Genomic DNA, 22,921 nt, shown 5'->3' with positions numbered 1-22,921 from the left:
AATTAGGCAATTGAAAGGTACAATTAAAACCAAAAAAAAAATTGTTTCACTTTCATATGAGCAATGACCATTAAAGACCCTGTTTTTTTTAGAAGTATATTTTTGACATAAAAAATCATAACCGTAAATTAAAAAGTTGATGCATGCATTTAATTAAATAAATAAGAAATCATTTGTGCCTATAAACATACAAAAATCAACAATAACTAAAACCCAAACTGAAAAAATCAAGAGATTGTTATAAATCAAGAAATTTAATCTCACAATATAGATAGGTCCTCGATTGTGTTTAATAATTTTATTTCTTGAAATTAATATTTATTTAATAAAATGATAATAAAAAACACACTTAAGAAAGAGATTGAATAAAAATTAAAGAAAAAAAATTAAATAGAGCTATACATAAATAACAATGCCTCATAATATCATAAAAAACATAAAAAAAACATTGAAATTTTATTTGTAAATTAAGTAAAAACTAAATGGTATTAAATTAAATTGAATTACATTAAAAAAAAAATGTGTTAGAGTTAAAATTGAAAAGAAAAAAGCCAATACAAAAATTCAATAAAAAACAAACATTAAAGGATAAAATTAGTAAAAAAAAAATAAACCAATAAAAAAAATCAAAGGACAAAAAAACCACCAACCCGGACACTCTGGCCTAGCCTGGATGGCCAAAAACATATAGGCTTAAACTTAATTTTTTTTTAGTTAAGAGATAATATGATAATAAAAAAATAAATGACACATCACTTGCTCCTTTCAATATGCAGTGAATTTTTTCATTTTTTTTACCCAAAACATCTTTATCTACCATTGAAAAAATCAATACAAAAATTCAAAATCAATCTAAAACCAAAACTTTCTTGAGCTGAGATTTATTATCTCAATTGATGAAAAAACCAAAATAACATCTAAAAAAAACTCCTTTTATCGAAAAAAATCCATGAATAGTGGGCTAAATTGACATCAATTGAGAGTCAGTTGACCATAACCATAAAAAGGACTTAATCAAGGAGAGAAAAACTATTAATAACTAAAATGAAAAAAAAAATTCACTATAGCAATTCATGATGAATTATATATTGGCGAACAATGGTGTGGCGTGGAGCATAGTGATATGTCGACGCCCTTTAGTGTTTTCTACAACTATAATGGCTAAAAGGATGATATTGTAAGTTATTACATCTAATTCATGGTATAAATAAAATTATTTTTTATTTAAAAATATATCAAAATAATTTTTTTTATTTTTGATATTGACACATCAAAATTATCAAAAAAACACTGAAAAAACACTAATTTAATTTTTTATATATATCAAACACTTTTAAAATGCTCAGTAACATAATATTAAACGCAAACAATGACAGCCTCTCAATCTTCTCTTCTATTATTGATGTGGAAATAGTAGTGTAAGAAAAGGTTTTATAGGCAAAGAGATACCTTCGCATTTCATAGCCGATAGTGAACAGCCAACCTGGTATCGCTGCTGCAGAGTTTGGATTTGAACCAGCGAATCATGGGTCACTATGCGGGAATGTAGCAGAAAACAAGGCTGGAGCTCATAAATCAATCAATTAATAGGGATACAATTAACCACTACTCTGTTAAATAAAAACAAAAATAAAAAAATACAAGCAGCCCTATTGTCATTTATCAGACGGCATGGGTGCTCGGCATTCAAACTTAAACGCCACAAGCAGCTCCTCCCTTCATAGCAAACATGGAGGCTCCAAACGGTGTCAAAATTATTAGATCCATCTGGCCTGTTTTCAAGTTCTGAGACTTTGATGTTGTACGACTCAGGAAATTGGATTCAATTACACATCCACTATTCCTGTTCGTTGAACTTGGCTCTATACTTCTGTATTAGTATAGTACAAAAGTCAAATACTGGCCAATCACAAGACACAATGTTTCAGAGATGGGAGGAGCCGCAACCACCTTAAAGCCAGTAATTTGCTTCAGATGCTACTTTCAATCAGACAGCATGCCATCCCAAGCAGTCTTTAGCAGTCTTGAGGCAGAATGTTAGATGATTGTTGTAGTTGCAGTAAACCATTCATAGGTGAGAAGGAACTGCATCAGCCATGCCTGACTCGTTCATCCAGCCTGCCAAAGATATGTTTATGTTTTTAACAAATCTATGAAGACCCAGCAGCGTGACTGGCAAAACCCTTGGAGCTATCATTTTTTCTCCATCGCTGTTTCTTCTTTGTTGACTTCTCTTTCTTTGAGCCACTTTCATCATGTCTCACCTTCCCAATGTCACCATTTTCTTTCGACTTTTTCTTCCGAGACTTCTCTTTAGAAGAAGCTTTCCTCTTCTTTCCAGAGGAATGTGCACTACCATCTCCAGCATCCCCGCCTCCTCGTGGTAATGCTTCTTCTTCATCATCCAACTGCCAATTGCACAAAATTTCCTGTTGTCCATAATTTGACTGCAAGGGCTCCCCAGCTCCAGGCAGCAAGCTGCTAAAAGTTACCTCTCCATTTTTCCCTCCTTTGCGTTCCAGCAAAACTGGGTCAGGTCTAATTATGGTACCAAGAATGCTCCTGTTGGGTCCTAAGCTTAGGATGGTCTTCGGATTTGTCAAGGTTGTAAAAGCCATTGCAAAAGCAGATCTAATCTGCAATATGGATGGTAAAAGGACTTTCAGTAAAATTTAGAATAGCAAAAGAAATTCAAAGCTTTTTATATTATCAATTTGATTCATTTGATGGAAGCAAAAGGATGGTATGAGTCACACAAGTTTCTCATCCCATCTAATGCAACAACCCGATTAGTTGAAACTTGTTAAGAGAGGTGAAGTGCTACGACCCACCCAGCATAACTCAAAGCTAAAGCAATTCATCTAGGGTACTTGGTAAATCAAACTGAGGATATAAAAAATAGGTAAGTTAGAACTCAAAATGTTATGAAATATATTAAATACAAACAAGATTTTGGAATGCTGCCCCCACATTTAAACTAAAATGAACCTTTCCGTCAAAAACCTTTATTCCTAGTGCAGTGAAAGTGATGAAAAGCAAGCAAAAATAATATTATAACAGTGAACAAACCTGGAAATAATTGAATGAATTCTTGCCAATGTCATTCTCTGGTGCCTATTCATCATAAATAAACAGTTTTAGTTCATCAAACAGAAACAAAATAATGACCGCTTTTTGGGAAAAGGTCTCCAATTTTTATTTTTTTTAATTGTACAGTCTGATCCCAATCTCAATATTCTGGAAAAGGGTTCAGAAATGCATGCCCATAAACCAGAATACAAAGGCAAAACCAAGTGTGAACTTGTAATAGCTAAGACAGGACCCGGTCTTTCCTGGGGAATGCTTGGGAATCCTATATTTAGCTCTAGAGATGCATCCAACACCCACAGAAAGCAGTAAAAGATGTAATTAAAAAATCATATCAATAATTTTTTGAGGCAACAAATCAATCCCACTCTTTGATTTGCTTAATAGTCAATTAATATATGGAAATGTCACATCTTAGTAAAGAAAGTCAACCTGTGGGTCTTCAATTGCAATGAGAAATGGCCGTCCATTGTTCATAAACCTAAAACAGAAAATGAGGTAAGATCAAACGTAATATTTTTAATAACTGCAAGCTAAAAGAAAAAATAAAAATTTTCAATCCTAAAAGCCTTGCTTTTCCTTTACCCTTTGGTACGCTTTGAAAAGAATGTCCCAGTCCCCTTGCAAGATACACCAACATTTGTGGTGTTCAATTTGCGTCCATAAAAATCAAAAAAGTGTATCTGCTTTCCAAAAACAGACTAGTAAGAATATAGAAGTCTACAAACTGTTACCCCCCAAAATTAAAGGGTTCATATATTCTCCAATTAAGTTTACAAGAATAAAAATAAAACAAAGAACATATCAACTGCATCATGAACACCATGCTATCTTGAAGTTACATTGTGCTGAACAAGGGCTTGAAAAAACGTACCAAGAGAAGCCCCAAATTACGTTCTAGAGAAGCCTGGCACTCCCTATGATTCTGTAGCATCAAAAATGTCATGAGGCAGTGGCAATATTGTTTGATGAGAAAAGGAAATGGTAACATGCCAAGGGAAACATCGAGATACTTTAAATTGTTTGTAAGAAGCATGATTCTATCATATCAATAAACCATAGAAAAACTCATTTGCCCTCATACAAGTAGAAAGCTCTCTAGAGGTCAAATGCAAGAAAGCTCTAACAAGAAGGAAGAAATGTCCTATCTTATCTGAAATAAACTCCAGAAAGTGGTCTGTCAAGCATCCAAACCTCAGCTGAGATGAAACATGGTAGCATTTGAGGTATATTTTCTGTCTTATTAGAAATACAATATGTAATCTCTTCATTTTACATTCACAGCTTGACCAAATACAAGATCTTCCTGATCGCCATCATTTCAATAGCTTTGATAAACTCACCATTGTTTTGGCATCTTACAGCATATGAATAGTAGGGAATTAACGGATTAACTGGCAACAATGTGCGCATGCATGCAAGCTAGAATGCAGATGAAGAATTCATTCAAAGGTTTAATTCATTACCTGCAACATTGCCATAAGCATGGCAAGCAGAGCATAAGAACTTATGCCGCCAGAGTATACCTGCATGTTTTAAAGAAAACTTGAATCAGGCAAACAAAAAAATACAATGATTGAGAATAAAGTGTTGACATCTATGAGAATGCTATTAGATGGCTGGTATACAGATATATACCTCGTTGAGTTCTCTTTGTTGTAGGAATACTTTCAAAATCAAACATAATGGTCGTAGTTCAGGCCACTTGGATATTGCATTCTGAAAGAAACAACATTTAGCTTTGACTTCAAACTACTTTTATACACACCAGCAATTAAAAAAAGGGTGCGTGTGTACATGTTTAGAGAAAGTGAGATGATTGTTATACTTGTTACTCACATCATAAAGAACGAAATATCAGAAAGGAAGAACACAGACAACAAACCTTGATAAACTCAGCAGCTATGGGTCCACCGTTCACATCAAAACTGAGATCCACAAAAAACATTGATCAGTTTCCAAAACAAGCAATGCAGAATGTAGTCAGAAATTTAGCTGACAAAGAGATAAAACCTACAGATTGTATATACAGCTCCCGAACCATAATATAAATGAAACACAAAATACAAAGATTTTACAAAATTGATATGTCAAATAAAAAGTTCGGAGAAAAAAAGAAGGGCATCTTTGCTTAATTAAGTGTAGTATAAAATATTCCTTAAAACATTTATTAGCTAAAGTATGTAGAATTTCTTTATGACAATCTCTATATGCACTTACCCGGGCTACAAATTAAGCATCTTATAATGATCAGCCTTCATAGAGCATCTCATAATTTCAGTTTCTCATTTGGCTTCCCCCCATGTGTCATGCAAGTTTAAACCCAAAGCTACTGACTAAAATTCTATCTAGACCAAGTCCCTCAATCATAGTTCAGTATTGGATTTCCTTTATTTATTTATTTATAAAATCACCCAATAATTGAACCAATAAGAAAGCTAATTTACCAAACCCACACTAAAAAAATAACTACATTGTAACTACTAGAACACAGTATAAGCAATCCCCCCTTTACATCTCATCTCCTTTTTTTCTTTGAAATGCATTTGGACAATTATTCAGAGGAATCAATTCAATAAGGATTGAAATGGACTACAAACCTTGAGAAAAAAAATTAATCTCAAAACATTGCAAGGAGAAAATCAAACTAGGAAATGGAAATACAAATGATAAATAGACAGACCTTATATCAAAGGAAACACCACTTCTCTTTTCAACGAATTTAACAATGGGCACACGAGCCCTCGCTATCACCTAAGACAATAAAAGAGAGCACAATAGACCTTTGTTTTTTTGGCAGCAATAGTACTCCAACTGTTGATGGAGGCATACCTGTATCTTCTTTGCAACGCCCTTCTGAGACAAGGCCCTGGAAAGAGCGTTTAAACCAATCTGTGGGCTTTTTAGTCCTGAACCCAGAATCACAACCTACAATCAATAGCATTTAACAAAAGCTTTTGTTTCAGTTGATTAGTCAGCAGTATTCCACAGTAAATTCTTAACAAATGTCACATTATACGTACATCAATGTCACTGGTTGGAAGATAAAGTCCTGTCCTAAACGAACCAAAAACTTCCACCTACAAAGCAAACACAGCAACGCAATTTTACTAGCTTTTATGCTTCTACAAAGAAATTGTGTGGGTGAGTGAGAAAGAGAGAGGGGAACTAAGAATTACCTTACAATTGGGCCATATATATTTAATAACATCAAAAACACATCGTACAGCTTCAGCACGTGAAGCTTGTTCCTCCTGAGTTGGTGACAGAAAATCACAGAAATCCACTATCTCTGCATCACCCACCATCAGATATGAGCTCACTATAAATGCTCGTTGACCAGAATTTCTCAAAAAACTAAAAAGAAGCTAAAACATATTCCAAACATCACATGAAAAGTTCACAAATTTAAACATTCCAAGTAAGCTACACATAAAAATTTAGCATACCCACATTGTCACCCACACTGGACTTCCATAATTAAGGCCAACAAATTCTTGAAGAGATTATAGTTTTCGCTCTGTTTTATTTTATTTTATTTTTTGCTCAAGAGGGAATCGAAATTAACCAATATTGTGGTACCATCCAGATTTTAAGATACTACTAGAGTCAAATTAAATCAATGAATATGAAAAGTACTCATATTTCCTCCATAACCACAATATATCTAAAGAATTAATGTGCAAGAAATCAACTTTTCACACACAATAACAAGAATTAGTAGGACGAACCCACAAATTAAATCAACAAAAAGAAAGAAAAAACTAAAAAGCACTCCTTTGTCCAATATCATCAAGGTATACCTTTATGTAACTGTAACATCGGACTCCTAAATTTACTATCCCCTCTAAACCACACGCTCTCCGTCATTGGTTCCGGCAAGTTCTCCGTCTCCACCTCCGCTTTCCTCTTCCCCTTAGCCTCTCCATTAACAGGCGTCTTCAGCTCCAACTCCTCCTCATCACCGCTTCCAACATCAAGAGAGAAGAAATCAGGTGCAGCAGATTCCGCAGCAGCAGCAGAATTGAAGGCGGAGAGAGAAATCTCATTGCGGAATACAGAGTAGGGTTGGAGAGGATCGGACAGCGGCGATCGAATTGGAGTGGCAGTGGGTGAAGGAGAAAGTGGGGTTAGGGTTAGGGTTTCGTAAAGAGGAATTGCTTGGGCTTGAACTGGGGATTCCATAGGTGGGAATAACTTTATTGAAAAATAAAAACAGGGGAGAAGAGTTTTGGAGTTGGGTTTTGTTGTGGCAGTGAAAGGGAAAACAATGATAGGGTTTTTGTTTGCTGGGGTTTTGAATAGTTTTGTAGGGTTATATATGGGGAAGGTAGAAAGTAGAGATGGACACCAACATGGGTGCTGTTCTTGTTCTGGAACTAACTAGGGTTTTACCGTGCATGAAGTAGTAGTAGTCATCTGAATTTTACTTCTTTCCTTTTTCTAGTTAATGAGCAATTTTTGTTCGTAGGCACTGATCCAGTGTTTTAGACTGTAATATTGTTTTTTTTTTTTAAATATATTAAAATAAAAATTTTAATAAAAATTATTTTTAATATTACTATGCTAAAATGATATAAAAAAATAAATAATAATAATAATAATAATTCTTTAAAGGATATGGTACACTACAAAAATAAACACTAACTACATAGTTTAGAGAATTATATAGTGGATAAGAAAATAACATATTTCTCTAACCTCTTTATTTATATTTACAACAGTCTTCTGAATCTTTTTTAATATTATTGTTAAACTTCCTACTTCACAGTGAAATGCCTAATTATAAAGTAATAAAAAATGCATTCATAAACCAATATGCATTAATTAGTAAAATCTAGTGGCTATAATCTTCTCTTATTAGTCATTGTTTTATATTTTTTACTATTATTTATGTGTTACTTTTCTATAACTTCTATAAATCATGCAAGATACAAAATGCCTAATATATTTGTGTATGATAAGAATTCATCATATGTCAAAAAAAAAATTACAACTCTAACTACATTTCTTGCATAGACATATTATTCACATGTAAGAAAATATTTGATATAGTGCATAGATTTGCACAAGGAATGGCAAAGGCAACAAAATATTAGATGATGCTTCGACCTTACAGGTATTTTATATGCATAAAGGTAAAGATAAGGTGCATTTATATGATGATGTTGATCTAACAGCTAATCTCTAATAATGAAAATGTCGAGGTGCTATTTAGACAATCCTGAAAATAACAGGCCACCCAGAACCAAATATTTTGATGCACATGATGATGATGTTGATAAAGTGGTATGCTTATTGGGGGAAGAAAGTTCTAATTTAGATGTTGGTGGTGATGGAGAGAAAAATCTTAATATGGGTGCTAAAATGGGTATTGAAATAGGTGATGATGTTAGTGGTAGTGATGTTTGATGTTCTGGTATTGATCTAATATGAGTGTTGAAATAGGTGTGGTGCTAAAGTTGGTGCTGAAATGAAGAATAAAATGAGTGCTAAAATGAGCACTTAAATGAGTGTTGGGATGAAAGAAGGAATGAATTTTAAAATGAGCATTGATACTGATGTTATGTTAATGTTAGAGTTTACATGGATTCTAATGATGATAATGAAGTAGACAATTATTATATTCATTCCAATGATAAAGGATTTGAATTTTATAATGTAGCTACGGATGAATGGATTGATAGCTTACAAGTTGATTTTTCTATTGGTCAAATCTTGTATGGTGCCTCTGATTCTGATAACGAAAGAAGGATAAGTAGTGATGAAGATGATATTGACGTATAAGTCAGTGAACAATCTGATAGTATTGATGAGGAGGAAAGTGGCAAGAAGAGGGGAAAAAGATTATTAATGGATCCAATTACTGATTTCAAATGTAAGAGATTTAAAGTTGCAGTTGATGGTTCAATAAATTTTGAAGAATATCAAATTTTTAGTAATATAAACACACTTTAAAGATATTTTGTGAGAGTACGAGGTGAAGCATGAATGTCATGTTAAAAGACATATTAATCATAAAAAGAAGGTTGAAACCATTCGTATGGCTTATGGTTTTAATTGATGGATATAAGGTTGTCTCGTTCTTGGTAGTAAAACATTCATGATTAAGTCTTTAAGGGACAAGCATAAGTGAATTTGACCTACAAGTATAAAAATTGTAAATTCAACATTGATAACAAAGTCAATTGCTACCAATAATTAGTATTGACCCAAACATCTCCAATCACTTGAAACAATTTTAGATGATAAATTTAGGATTAAACTACAAAAAATACAATGATTGAGAGCCATGACAAAAGGCTAAAAAGTTTGTGGATGGAAGTTAAAAGGAGTCTTTCTAAAAGATTCTTTAGGTACATTTAACTACTAAAGCAATATAATCCGGGTTTTAATATATTTTTAAGGTTTAACATATAAAACAAAATAAATATGCATTCACCATAAAAATTTAAACATGTGTATGTTTATTTGAAAACGATAAAGGAAGCCTTTATTTTTTTTATGTAGGCCTTTCATTAGAATTGATATATACCATCTCAAGAGTCTATATAAAAATGTATTGTTATTAATAATTGGTTTGGGTGGAAATAATATACTGTTTTTTTATTGCTTATACTATTGTTATTGTCGAGTGTGAAAATAACAAAATATGACATTGATTCTTATATGTTTTATATGGATCCACAAAGTGTGAAATACATCAGAGATGATTTTACATCATGTCTGTCTAACAAGTGATAGGTAAATTTCAATTAAAACTTGACTTTTTTTTTCAAACTTGCATTTTTTTTCTTTATATTCTCTAACTGTATTAATTAACTTGGTAGAGTCTACCGAAAACGAGTTTTTTTATTTACTGTGAAATGATATAAAAAAAATATTTTTTATTGAATGTAAAATAAGTTTCGGTAATGGTCCCCAAACAATTTTCTATCTTTTTCAATTTTGAATATAAATTCGAATGCATTTTTATTTACCGATGGGATGAGATACACAAATATTTTTATATTGATTTTTAAATAATTATTGTTTTGTTTTATATTTTGGATTTTGTTAGAATTTCTACAGGTCTAATCAAGGCTTAGCTTGCGCAAGATGAACTTAGATTTGCCTTGATTTACATACGGATCACGGGCTTGATTCTGGGTCATCACAACCTCGCTTTCTCTCATAATCAACACAAAACAATACACAGAGTCACAGACAACTTCTATATATATATATATATATATATATATATATATATATATATATATTCATGGGGCATATTCTTTTAATCTCCCTTTTAACAGTATAAAAGTGTGCCAAAAATTCTCTCGTCAAGTTGCCATTGTCACTAGCTGCAATCCCAAACTAGGTCGTAAACCGAGGAGGACAAGGAGAGTGGTTTTCCGAGAGGAAAAGGCTTACAGCTATTGAAATAACCAATATTTATATAGCAGTACAAAACAGTTAACAATATTTTATGCTGAATCATATACAAACTAACCAGTTTCATATCCATGACAGAAGCTCCTTTTACTTCTGCTTCTGGCAACAATGAACACTTCCCTACTCTACTATTTATAATTATGGTTCTTGTTGCAGCGATATTGATCGTGATATTTTATTTACTGTTAGAATTTTGTTTGAGGCATTTAGAATATCGGCGCCATGCTCTCCGTAACCAAGATCCTCGTCATCATCCTCATGATGTTGAAAGTGGGCAGGTAACTGGAAGACTCGAACCTGCTCCTCTTTCCATGTTGAAATTATATTATGTTCAAATCGATGAAAGCTCAGTCAATTTTAGCAGTGGATGTGTGATATGCTTGGATGATTTTCAGAAAGGGGAGAACTGCTGCGTTCTTTCCTCGTGCAAACATGTTTTCCATTCAGGATGTTTTATGCAATGGCTGGATAAGAATCAGAGCTGCCCTCTCTGTCGAGATCCTGTATGATGACATGATTCCTTGTTTTCTTGATGAAAATCGATCTCAGTCTAAGCTAGAAGATTAGAGAAACACCATCACGAAGATGGCGAGCAAGAAGTAGAGCAAACAGAAAGAAAAAGCAACGACATGCTTCTTTGTTAACTCTCAATTGTCAGCAGAAGAATTTTCCTTGTTTCTTGATGGATTAATTAATGTATTCTTTCTTCTTATGAATGCAATTTCTAGATGAAAGTTAATTGTTAAAATTAACATGAAGCGAGATTGGCCCTTTAAATTCTTTAGTTTAATTGTTCCTTTGAGCATAAAAAACTTTATAAATATGTTGTCAATGACACTAACAATCAATCCTGAATCATACATCTATGTCTCCTCGTAAACAAATTCTCTCCTCTTCTTCTTAAATTACAGCAGAAACCACTATTCACTTGTTCGGGTTGAGAAACGGATATAAATAAAAATATTTGATTTTATAATATATTATTTACTCTTGTGTTTAATAATTTTATTTATTAAAATTATTATTTTTTAATTAAATGATAATAAAAAAGATACACACACATTTGAATTAATAAAATTAAATAGAAAAAAATATCTCACAATATTGCGCTTATCAGAAATACTATAGAAAAATAAATATTTTTTATTTTTAAAAATAAAGTTCAATTATATTATAAAACATAAAAAAAAATTATACATGAATTAGAATAATCTCTTCAAAAAATAAACATATTCAAACTAATATAAAAAAAACTATTTAAAAAAAGCTAAAAGTAAAGAATAAGAGAGAAAGTGTCAGCGCATGAGCCCCTTTTTAAAAAAAAAACTCAATTAGGATAGACTACATGTCGCCTACCTTAATATTTTTTGAAAAAGAAAAATTCAAGATGATGCATTGTCTGGTTTCGATAAATCCCAGCTACTGTGGTGACAAAAAAAATAGAGTTTGTGTTTTTTTATCTACACACCAAGAAAAAAAAAACCTAAACATCTTGACAAACCCATAAATGATCTTAAAAAACCAAAAAAATCACACAATAACCTGAAATTAACCCAAAATAAAAAAATCTTCCTGAGCTTAAATCTGATTTTTTAGGCAATTTGAAGGTAAAAAAACATTTAAGTGGAACTCCCCTCATGAAATGAAATCTATTGACATCAAAATCGACCATTTTGGTAGTTGAAATTTGTGTTAATATTGATTTTCTTTCTTTACCGTTGCAATCTAGTAAGCTCCCTCTTCTATTTCAAACCAGAGACCAAAAATTTAAAACATAAACTCTTATACTAAAATTAAATTGAAAAAAATATTAAAAAACCAAATAGGTGTAATTTATAAAGTTTAAAAACTAAAATAATTTTTTATGATAACTTTAAACCCATCATCTATTTTTTATATATTTTCCAATTCTCCTTTCAATCTTGTCCTTGTGAACAAATTTGATTCAATAAATAATCAGCTAATGTTAATGATAGTTAACAGCTCTCTTTAACTCATCTAGATTACCATAATAATCAGTCAAATCAACTTCAAAAGCTTTCAATAATTGATTAATTATTGCCTATAAGAAGACGAATTTGAATTTGGGAACTGTTGGGAATTTTAGGGCACGTTTATGAATTTTTTTTTGGATCAATTAAGGGGTTTTTGGCTAGTATTTGGACAGTATATAACATTCAATTAATGTACAATGAAATTAACAAAAACATTAAAAGATTTGAGATTTGAGATGAAAACATTTTTCATAGTAAATAATCGTAATTTTTTTTTCCATTCACACCCTCCTCCTCCTTTTCTTTTACTAGGTCTATTTATTTTATTTACATCTTTTTTTTATTAAGTAATTTTATTTTTTATTTAACAATTGTAATTCAATTCTGCAAAAAATAATGCTTTATAAATCATGAAATAATATTTGAATTATGAATATTGAACCATTTTAAACTTTTTTTTATTCATATTTTTATAATTGAGTCTTTTTTTTTCATTCACACCCTTTTTTTAATTGAGTCTTTTTGTTTCTCATTTAACAATTATAGTAAAATTGACACTCGGTAAACAATGAAGTAATATTTGGAATTATGAACATGCAAGGTAATACAAGATAAAAAAAAAAACATTAAAAAAACAATGTAAATGCAACATAGAATAAATATACAATCTAATTATGAATTGTGTTTTCTTTTTTTTTTTTTTTTTTTCTTTGTCATTTGACTTTTTTTTTATTTTTAATTTAACCATTTTATCTTAAGTTGACTTGTGATTGAGTTTCATTTATTATTTGGTTGGCTTTATACGAGGTTCTTGTGATATTAAAAATAAGTTTTGATATTGAATTAATGCTTAATTTGAAAAAATAAAATTGAATTTTATTAATTCAAACTAATTAAAATTTTAGAGATCTAATTTCAAGTCGAAACAAATATTCAACCTTTTTTTTTAAGAAATAATGATTGGAATCAACATATTTGATATATTTTTTAGCATATATATTTTTAAATTTATTTTTTTAAATACACGTACAAACTTTTTAGTTTATAATTAAATTTTTTCTTAATGGTAAAAAAATTTATAATAACACTTGCGCCTGTTTAGTGTTGAAAACAATCTGCTCCATCCCACATTGTAGTGCATAGAGAATCAAACTAGTTAGGAAAAAAAATGTTTGGGGAGAATTAAAAAAAAAAGAAGAAGCTATAGCAGATTATAAATTATTGTAATCCATCATATGTAATGTGCACTTTGTTTTTGCGGTGAAGTTGTTTTTTGAAAAAAATTAACTTTTTTTATTTTCTTTAAATAATTATTTTTGATATTTTTAAATCATTTTAATATATTAATATTAAAAATAAATTTTAAATAATAAAAAATATTATTTTAATCCATTTTAATACCAAATAACCTTTTACATGCAAACTAAACTAGGCTCAATCTAGAATTTCCATGACACGGAACTAGCTCTACTCTTTGTTGCCCTAAGCAATTGAGTCATTGACCATCAAACATCGAGCCTACATATTTCAGACCTCTAGATACAATCGAGTAACACATAGTTGGGCCTGGTAGTGGGGTTCTTGGGAGTTGAGGTATATAGTTTTCAAAACTCATTATTGGTTAATTTTTATTTATTTTTTAAAACAATAATATACAAACAGAAAGTCCTAAAAGGAAAATTTTAAATAATAATTATGTCTCTATCAATAATTAATGATGGTAGAAGAAAACACGAACAACCTCAAATATTAATTAATCCACGGACTAACATCTTAATTACAAAGTTCATGATCAAACATGCGAATTTGGAAATTAATGCCAGAATTTTAATGAATTGTTTTCTTTTGTTCAAAAGGAGCTATACTTGATTGAAGGCTATGGCATCGTATTCTTATTTTTCTTACCAAATGAAATTTTCATGTATAATAAACAGAATCTTCTTATGTTTGTCCTGGCTTTTCAGGGTTTTCAAATCTTTTTGTGACATAAAAACAAAATTAAAACAACCCTAACAAAAATAGCTTTTTTAGCATTAGATAGAAATATATTTTAGTTATTTTATTATGAATTTTTTGTTATTTTTATACAACAGTAATATGATCTTTTAATATATATAAAATATTATATATATTTTAGTGGTTGGCGACCTATGTTATTTGAGTGGTGTGTGTAGTGTCAAAATAGCTCTGAACGCCACCATCTAGGACGACATTCAATGCACCTCATCGCTCCCATCACAGTAGTGAGGTGCGTGCTGTCATAGGACCGACGATGGAGCTCTGACCAAACATTCTTTCTTTTCTCTCTCTTTTATCTCTCTCCTCCTAGAAAAATATGGTAGTCATTGCAAAAAAACAAAGAAGTCTAGTTATTTGTTTATTGAGTCAAATTAGATTATCATTCTTTTGATTACAATATATTTGGTTTTGATTCATTTATCGAGTTATTTTTTTGCAATTTTATCCATTGATATTTAATTTTTATATTAAATATGGTCCTTATTTTTTTATTGTTATTTTTTAGTTTTTCTTACCCTTTTCTTAAATGAAATTGTTTTTCAATTTCATCATTTATGATTTGATTTGATTTTTTTTTATCTAATTTGGTTCTCTTTTTTTTTAAAAATTTATATATCTTTTTCTTTTTTTATCCCTTTTTTAAATCTTTTTTTAAGCTTATTCCTAATTATTTTAGTTGGTTGGGAATTTTATGTTGTTATTTTTTTTTGTTTTGCCTTTTATGCTGTGATTTGTGTTATAAGCTCTGATGGTTAGACCAGGTTGGCTTCAGTCATATTTTTTTTAATTTCATCCATTATCATTGAATTTGTTATTGAAAATTGGTATTCTTTGTTTTTTTTTACATTTTCTTTCTGTAGAGTTATCTCGATATCATGTCTTGAATCGTGGATTCAGTAAGTTCACCAGGTTTGACTCCGATCTTTTTTTCTTTTCTTTTTATTTTTTTATTTTTTCCCTTCAATATTAGGTTGGTTTAAGAATAAAACTTCATGATTTTATTTAGTCTACTTTCCACGGAGTTATCTCGGTCTCACGACTAGGTTATAGATTTGATTTGATATTTTCTCAAGCCAGATGATAAAAAAATTATCATGTCCGGTTCTTTCGAAGAAAGTATTTTTAAAAATTCACCTTTGTGATGACTCAAATAGAATTGAGTTAATTTCTTTTTTCTTTTTTTTTAATTTATAATTCGACATTTTATTTGCTGAGAATTGAGATTCATTTTGTTTTTCATTTTTCTTTCTATGCAATTATCCTATTCTTATTTTATTTTTACTTTGTTAACAAATAAAATCATTGAGATATTTTAAGAATATTATAAAGATATATTTCCATAATATTGGCAATCATTCTATTTTTGCATTGAATCATTTTTTTTGTTTTATTTTTTGTTGACATTTTTTTAATATTATTATTAAATTAACTTAGTATTAAATTCATTCAAATCAATGAATTAAATTTTAATTTTTTTTAAAAAAAATATTTGTATTATCTTGATATCTTTTCTATAATTAAAAAAATAAATAAATTCGCCCACAACGTAGTAGTCATCCATATATCCACAAAATATATATATGGCAAAGGTAAGAATTTCTTCCTAATCTAGCGAGGTCAATGGACCCCATGGATATTTTGTGGCATCGACAGTGGCTTTCTTTACTAGATGATGCGCATGTCACCATGCAACTAGTACGCACCACCACCTTCCTCAGCATGGCAGTTAACATATTTCATTCTTTCAGAACTAGTCTCGGCTCTCTTGACAGACTCTGGCTTATATCGAGGTAAACACTGAATCATCATCCTATCGAGGAGAGGGGAAGAAAAGAAAGATACGTCGAAAACATAATGCATTTTCTCAATCATAAGAAATTCTATTTCAGTATTATTATTATTATTTTGTATTAAGGAAGGGCTCGTCTGAAGACCCCTTGATGGAAATTGTACATTTTTGTTTCTGTAAACTGATGTTTTTTTTCTTGATTTCACAACTGAGATTACAAGCATATCTCTATAGGCATACACCAGACCTTCCTTATCGAGTACGTAGGAAAAGTGTCAATACTCTAACAATGAGTGTATACAAAGAGGAATGATATAAAAACTGAAGTTCCAGACAGCTCCCCTTTTAAATGGAGTTTCAAAAAAGGAAAAACAAAGCTAAATTCTTAATGAACAAGTACATAAATATATTCCTTCACCAACTGAAAGGAAAGGGAGAGGGAAAAAGAAACAAGAAAAACCAATCAACGGCGCACGCCCCTAACCTCTCTTCTCCTTCGGTTGCCTTGCGTCCTTCCAAACGTCTTCACAAACCATTCAGGTATTCTTGCGGAAACTCTCAATCCAACAACCACTCCTACCACAAGTCCACTTCCATATCCGATCACAACTGCTATCCATTCAATATCTTTTGGAAGAATATTATTGAAGCCTTGATGTTTTGGCAAGTTTGGATGCTGTGGAGGTTCAGAACATTCGGATTTCTTTGGCAAATGTTTCATGTACAGTCCTGAGTTACCTTCGTATGAACTGTTATCGAAAGTATTAAATTGTTTTCCTTGTGGTATAGGACCCTCCAATTGATTATGAGAGACATTGAAGTATGCAAGGAATGTGAGCTGCGTCAAATACTGAGGGATCTCTCCAGAGAGCATGTTTTGTGAAAGGTCTAATGATTCAAGATTTGCGAGGTTCCCCAACACTGACGGGATGTCACCTGAGAGATGGTTATTTGAAAGGTTAAGCGCATTAACCTTCTCAAGTGTCCCAATGGATTGTGGAATATCCCCTTGGAATGCATTGCTTGAGAGGTCAATGGCTGCAATCACATTTGGGATCTGCCAATATTTCATATACACACCTTTGTTTGCCAAGTTAATTTCGTATCTGTAAGTAAAATCCCTGGAATAAACGGGCAACTGGAAAGTATGGATTGTCTGCATATACGTGAACTCCTTAAGATCAGAGAATCTCATACTTCTCAGGGTCTGAAAGAACTCTGATGGCAAGATACCCGTAAAATTGTTGTAGGAGAGGTCAATGATTTGCAACTTGCGAAACTCTAACATGGCACCAGGGCTTTTTATTGATCCAAAGAATTGGTTAGATCGCAAAATGAGTACCTGCAGCTCAGGAAGGTTTGCCAACCAAAATGGGAATTTGTCGCTAATTCTATTGTAACTCAAATCCAAAATCTCCATCATCCTGCAATTTGTTAATGATCTTGGCAGCTGACCCTCCAGTTGATTGTGACTTAGATCAATCATTCTCAAGTTGCTTTCATCTCTGAACGCTTGAGGAATTCTTCCATGGAAGAAATTGTTTGATAGATTCAATACAAGCAGCGAATCACTGAAGTCGCCTAAGCAGTTTGGAAACATGCCACTCAATTTGTTGTAAGACAAATCAAGGAAACCAAGAGATCGCAAATTACACAGAGATGGTAAAATTTCTCCTGTCAGAGAGTTATTTGAAATACTATAACCGATGAGGGAAGGTGGTGGAATCGGGAGTTGACCTTCAAGCTTGTTAGAATCGAGTTCTAGCCACTGTAGCTTCGTCAAAAGAGAAAGCTCCCATGATTGCTCAAAGCCACTGAAAAGATTGTTTCGGAGAATCAAAATCGAGAGAGTTTTGTGACCTATGTCCCCTAGCCATTTCGGTATTTGGCCTTGAATCCTGTTGCGACCTAGATGCAAGTAGATCAACTCATCTTGGCTCCTGAGGAAATCTGGAAACTCACTTAAGTTGCAGTCACCTAATGCCAAATACTTAAACTTTGGAAGTGTAGTGTTATCACTGATATTAGTGAGCACAGTCAAATTGTTACGGCGTATTTGGAGCATTGTTAGGTGTTTGAGACTAGCAAACATGCTGAATTCTATAGTGCCACTCAAGTGGTTGTACTCCAATTTGAGCTCTTCTAGATTCACAAGTTTGGACATAGACTCTGGAATTGGACCTTGCAACTCATTGTGTCTAAGATGCACGAGAGTGAGCTGGGTAAGGTTCGAGATCCATAATGGAATTTTCCCTGTTAATCGATTATTGGAGAGATGTAATTGACTAATTCGGGTCATGTTCCTAAGAGATAAAGGGATTTCACCAACTAAATTGATGTCTGAAAGATGTAAAGCTCTAATTTTGTTTAGGTTTCCTAGCCAAGACAAACCTGGGGAGATGAAACTGTTTTGAGACAAAGATAACACTTCAAGTTGGGTTAGGTTTGCCAACGAAAGAGGAACCTGACCTGAAAAATTGTTGTGTCCAAGATTTAGATAGCCTAGTTTGGTGAGATCACCGAAGGAGGATGGAATTAGACCCTGTAAATTGCAGTCCTCGAGATTGAGAAATGTCAATGAAGACAAATTTGCGAGGGCATCAGGCACGGTAGAAGAAATGTTAACCGAGCTGAGATCAAGTTGCTCAAGCCCGGTGAAGTTTTGAGCTAGCCTTCTCAAGTCGAAGCTTCCGAGTTCTAACAAGTTTCTTGCAGATGAGTCAACATTTCGACCAAGATCAAGAGAAGTCAAGTGAGACAATTCTGTGATTTCTAAGGGAATTTCGCCGTAGAACATAGAATTGGAAAGGTTGAGGTATGTTAGACTTGAGAGAAGGGCAATTCGAGATGGAACTTGAGAATAATTGAAGTCATTACCCCCCAGGTTAAGCCTTCGAAGGTGAACAAGTTGAAAAAGGCTGCTTGTGGAGTTGATAGAACCATGGAGAGAACTACCTCCGAGGTCAAGGCCAATAACATAGCCAGTGTCCTCATCACACTCGACGCCATCCCATAAGCAACAATCACTGCTTTCTCCTCTGATCTTCCATGATGCAGTCTTTGGATAAGCGTAAGAACTAATGGAAGCGTTGTTGCTGATGGAAAAGCTTTGCATGAAATGCAACAAGGCAGATCTCTCAACGCCATGACAGAGTGGTTGCACAGTGTTTATTAAAAGAAACAATAGTGTCAAAAAGCACACGAATGACAAAGGCCCATACGATGGTGAAGCCATAATGATGCTCCTGTCGATAATTTTTTGTTGTTAACTCAGAAGTTGGAGTTGAGAGCCTTTTATAGCAAACCAACGGCATTGATTGTGTCTGTGAAGAATACAAAATCAGAAGAAATAAATTTGGTACATTGTCCCATACGACGACTTTAATTCAATTCTACTTATGGGACCAACCAATACGCTAGGAGGTTCGATTCCACAGGAATAGAAATGACGACTTCTGTGTCTTCAAATTAATTCGATTATTCCTGATGAAGACCATGGTACATCCGGGTGTTTCTTACCATAGTAACGTTGATTTTTAAAATATATTTTTTAAAATTTATACTTGATTTCATCACGTTAAAATGATTTAAAAATATAAAAAATTAATTTAAAATAAAAAAATAAAAAACTTACAAAATTACGAATTGAAACAGGCACCAAACATAAGTGGCGTGCCAAAGATTGAATGAAAAATCCACTTAGATACTCGATCTTTAAAAATAACGTAATATATACCATTTAGATCCTTTTAATTTTTTTAAAAATCAATTTTCATACACAATTTTTTTTGTGTTATTTGTCAGTTCTTGGTTAAAGAGGGAAAAGAAAGAGGGTTGCTGGAATTCGACGAAAAGAGAAAAATTTCGGCCACCAAAACGAGTTTTCTTGGTGTCCACAGGTTTCATGAAATGAGAGAGACTTCATAATGGTTGTTTATAGCCTCGATGTTACATGAAAAACCAGATTTGAGCCGAGACAGCCAAAACTAAATTAGTTTGACTTCAGATTTTTGGATTGTTTTTTGGGTATTTGGAGTTGACGAAATGATTTTTGGGTATTGGTGAGGTGTTTTTCAGTTGAAATAGCTTAGAAATTGAGTTTTTTGGACAAAAGACAAGTTCGCCTGATTTTCCAGCCACCATTGTGTGGCGCAGGAATCTGGGATTGCAGCCAACATGTTGCCTGCTAATTTTTTTCAAAAAAATAGAGGTGGACCCATTAAAAAAATTAAAATAAAAATTAGCTTAGGCCCGTAAAGAAAAAAATATTAAACCTGAATAAGTTCGTGATTTAGATCACGGATCTAACGAGTTAAGCCACAAGAACTGGGCTATTATTTTTTTTCTAATATTGCTTTTTTTAGTAGTGTTTTTTTTATATCTTTTATTAAAATAATTGAAAAATTTATGTTTCGATTAATATCTCTCATCGGTGAATTTGTTTTCTTATTTAACCTTTTTTAGATAGAGATTGTTTTTTTATGGTGGTTAGCGTATTTAATTTTTAAAAAAATTATTCTGATTCATCAATATTTTTTTAATCTGTGTGTCTATTTTTAATATCATTTGATTGAATAAAAAATTAATTTTAATAAATAAAATCAGTAAACACAACCGGATAAATGTTCTGTTTATTAACACATTTGATTTTTCTATTTGATTTTTAGTTATTGTTAATAACTTTTTTTTCCATTTATTATCATACATGGTTCTTAATTTATTTGATTACATATATGCATAAGCTTTTCAATTTACATTTTAGATTTTTGTAAGTACAAAAATGCATCAAAAAAGCCTACATGTACAAATTTTTTGTAAGAGAAAAAAATTTATGGCCCACAGGTGCGTCATCTAATTTATTTAAAAAAAAAAACTAGAGAGGATGACACGATACAAGTTTTTTTTATTAACATATATAGTTCTTGATTTTTTTGATTAAATATATGCATAAACTTTTTAATTTTCACTTAGAATTTTTTAAATTACAAAAATATGTTAAAAAAGCTTGTATAGAAAATGTTTTGTTTAGAAGCAAAACATCTAACTCGTGGCAAAACGCGAGTCAAGTATCTAGTATATAAAAAATTAGGTAGGGATGACATTTAGTTTGATAAAAATGTTCTTAAATTGTAAAAAACATCACATGATTTTTTAAAAAAAATAATAATTAGTGTTCTTATCTTAAATAAAGTTGCTATATGCAAAAATTAAAAATACTTCCACTCCATATAAGGAATTAATGATTTATTTTTCTATATATGATATTAAAGTCAATATGTAAATTCAACTTTCTAATTTTTATTCACTCATATATAATTAAAATCAAAACATAATAAAATTATATTAAAGTTTAGAAAAATAATAATATTTGAACACGGTTATTATTTTGTAAGGGGCTTTATTGATGTCTTATATTATTTTTGACTTATATAGATGAAAAAAAATTATAGCTTTTGATAAACTCTACTAAATATTAAAAAAAGACTTCTTAAAAGGTAGTATAAAATTTTATTCGTGCTATAATATTTTTCTCAAATATGATAAAAATGAACTTTTATAAAATAAAATGATTCATAAAAATTACAATTCTAATATTTTCAAGTGAAAAGTTAATAGAGCCATAAATAAATAAAAATTCATATTTTACCAAAATTACTATAAATTGTTTTCTAAAAAGACTCCTTAAATATAATTCAAAAATATTTTAATATATTTCTAAAACAAAACTCCTTAGGAAATAATTCAAAAATATTTTAATATAATAGTGATCTTGGTAAAAGATGAAATTTTAGTTTTATAATATCGAAATATAAATATTATAATGTAAGGTCTAATGCTTTATCAAGTTTTAGAATTTCTCAAGAATTTTCAACTACAGTTATTTACTAAATATTAAGTAATAAAAATTTAAAAATAATCAATAATCAATAATGGGAAAACTACGAAAGAATTTTTCAAAGTTTTTCTTTTTTAGTTCAATAATAAGAGTTATCTTTAAGGCAACTTAGTATCAAGCAAGATATTTATTATTTTTTAAAAGATTCTAGAGACACACCTTCTTGTCAAACTAATGTCTTAATAAAAATTCAAAGTCCAAATTAACATATGTTAAAAAAGTCTTAGAATTTAAATATAGAAATAAATAGTGAAATGTCAAGATCTTTTTTAATTTGATCCTCAAAATTTTAGAGGATTTTTATTTTTATTTTTATAATTTCAAGCTTATTTTTTTTTTAATTTCATTCTCTAATATTGAATTTACTGGGTATTGAACTTCATAATTTATTTTGATTTCTTATTATAAAGTTATCTTGGTTTCATAACTCGGATCAAGAGTTTTACATGTTACCCATATTACTTGGGTTATTCTTTTGTCTTTTTTTTTTAATTATATTTTCATCAACTTCATCCTTTAACATTAAATTGATTAGAAATTAAGCTTCAAAATTGTTTTTTAATTTTTTTTCTATGGGATTATCATGATCTCATTACTCGGGTCGCGAGTCTTATGAGTTAGCCAGATTAACTTAGGTTTTTATGTTCTTTTTTTATTGAATATTTTTTTTAATTTTATTTTTCAACATTGGGTTGATTGAGT

At 31.0% G+C, this 22,921-nt stretch overlaps 2 protein-coding genes across 3 annotated transcripts; both read right to left on the bottom strand.

Annotated features, from left to right (window-relative positions):
- Positions 1 to 1,546: 1,546 nt before the first annotated feature.
- Positions 1,547 to 7,523, bottom strand: LOC18095590 (uncharacterized). 2 transcript variants are annotated; one of them, XM_024590543.2, is made up of 13 exons: positions 6,891 to 7,521; positions 6,267 to 6,379; positions 6,111 to 6,167; positions 5,920 to 6,015; positions 5,771 to 5,841; positions 4,973 to 5,015; positions 4,726 to 4,806; positions 4,554 to 4,613; positions 3,962 to 4,012; positions 3,673 to 3,770; positions 3,520 to 3,568; positions 3,070 to 3,114; positions 1,547 to 2,636 (listed from the first exon to the last, which is right to left on the bottom strand). In XM_024590543.2, the coding sequence occupies exons 1-13, from the start codon at positions 7,270 to 7,272 to the stop codon at positions 2,151 to 2,153; spliced, it is 1,632 nt and encodes a 543-aa protein (XP_024446311.2). In that variant the 5' UTR covers positions 7,273 to 7,521; the 3' UTR covers positions 1,547 to 2,150. The 2 variants fall into 2 exon arrangements, with proteins under 2 accessions (XP_024446311.2, XP_024446318.2); XM_024590550.2 differs by lacking the exon at positions 3,962 to 4,012 and having other exon boundaries at positions 6,891 to 7,523.
- A 9,263-nt stretch (positions 7,524 to 16,786) lies between these two features.
- Positions 16,787 to 19,558, bottom strand: LOC18095587 (receptor-like protein 7). The gene has a single exon (XM_006370202.2). It carries the CDS (start codon positions 19,556 to 19,558, stop codon positions 16,787 to 16,789), a length of 2,772 nt encoding a protein of 923 aa, XP_006370264.2.
- Positions 19,559 to 22,921: the final 3,363 nt, after the last annotated feature.

This window comes from Populus trichocarpa, chromosome 1, assembly GCF_000002775.5.
Source record: "Populus trichocarpa isolate Nisqually-1 chromosome 1, P.trichocarpa_v4.1, whole genome shotgun sequence".
NCBI lineage: Eukaryota > Viridiplantae > Streptophyta > Magnoliopsida > Malpighiales > Salicaceae > Populus > Populus trichocarpa.
This window is presented reverse-complemented; position numbering and strand designations above follow the sequence as displayed.

Excerpts from the sequence above, each read along its gene's own strand:
- LOC18095590 (XM_024590543.2), bottom strand. The coding sequence starts at position 7,272 with ATGGAATCCCCAGTTCAAGCCCAAGCAATTCCTCTTTACGAAACCCTA. Across the intron at positions 5,016-5,770 it reads GGTGTTTCCTTTGATATAAG|TTTTGATGTGAACGGTGGAC; the intron begins GTCTGTCTATTT and ends TGTGGATCTCAG. Across the intron at positions 3,771-3,961 it reads GTAATTTGGGGCTTCTCTTG|ATACACTTTTTTGATTTTTA; the intron begins GTACGTTTTTTC and ends TTTGGAAAGCAG.
- LOC18095587 (XM_006370202.2), bottom strand. The coding sequence starts at position 19,558 with ATGGCTTCACCATCGTATGGGCCTTTGTCATTCGTGTGCTTTTTGACA.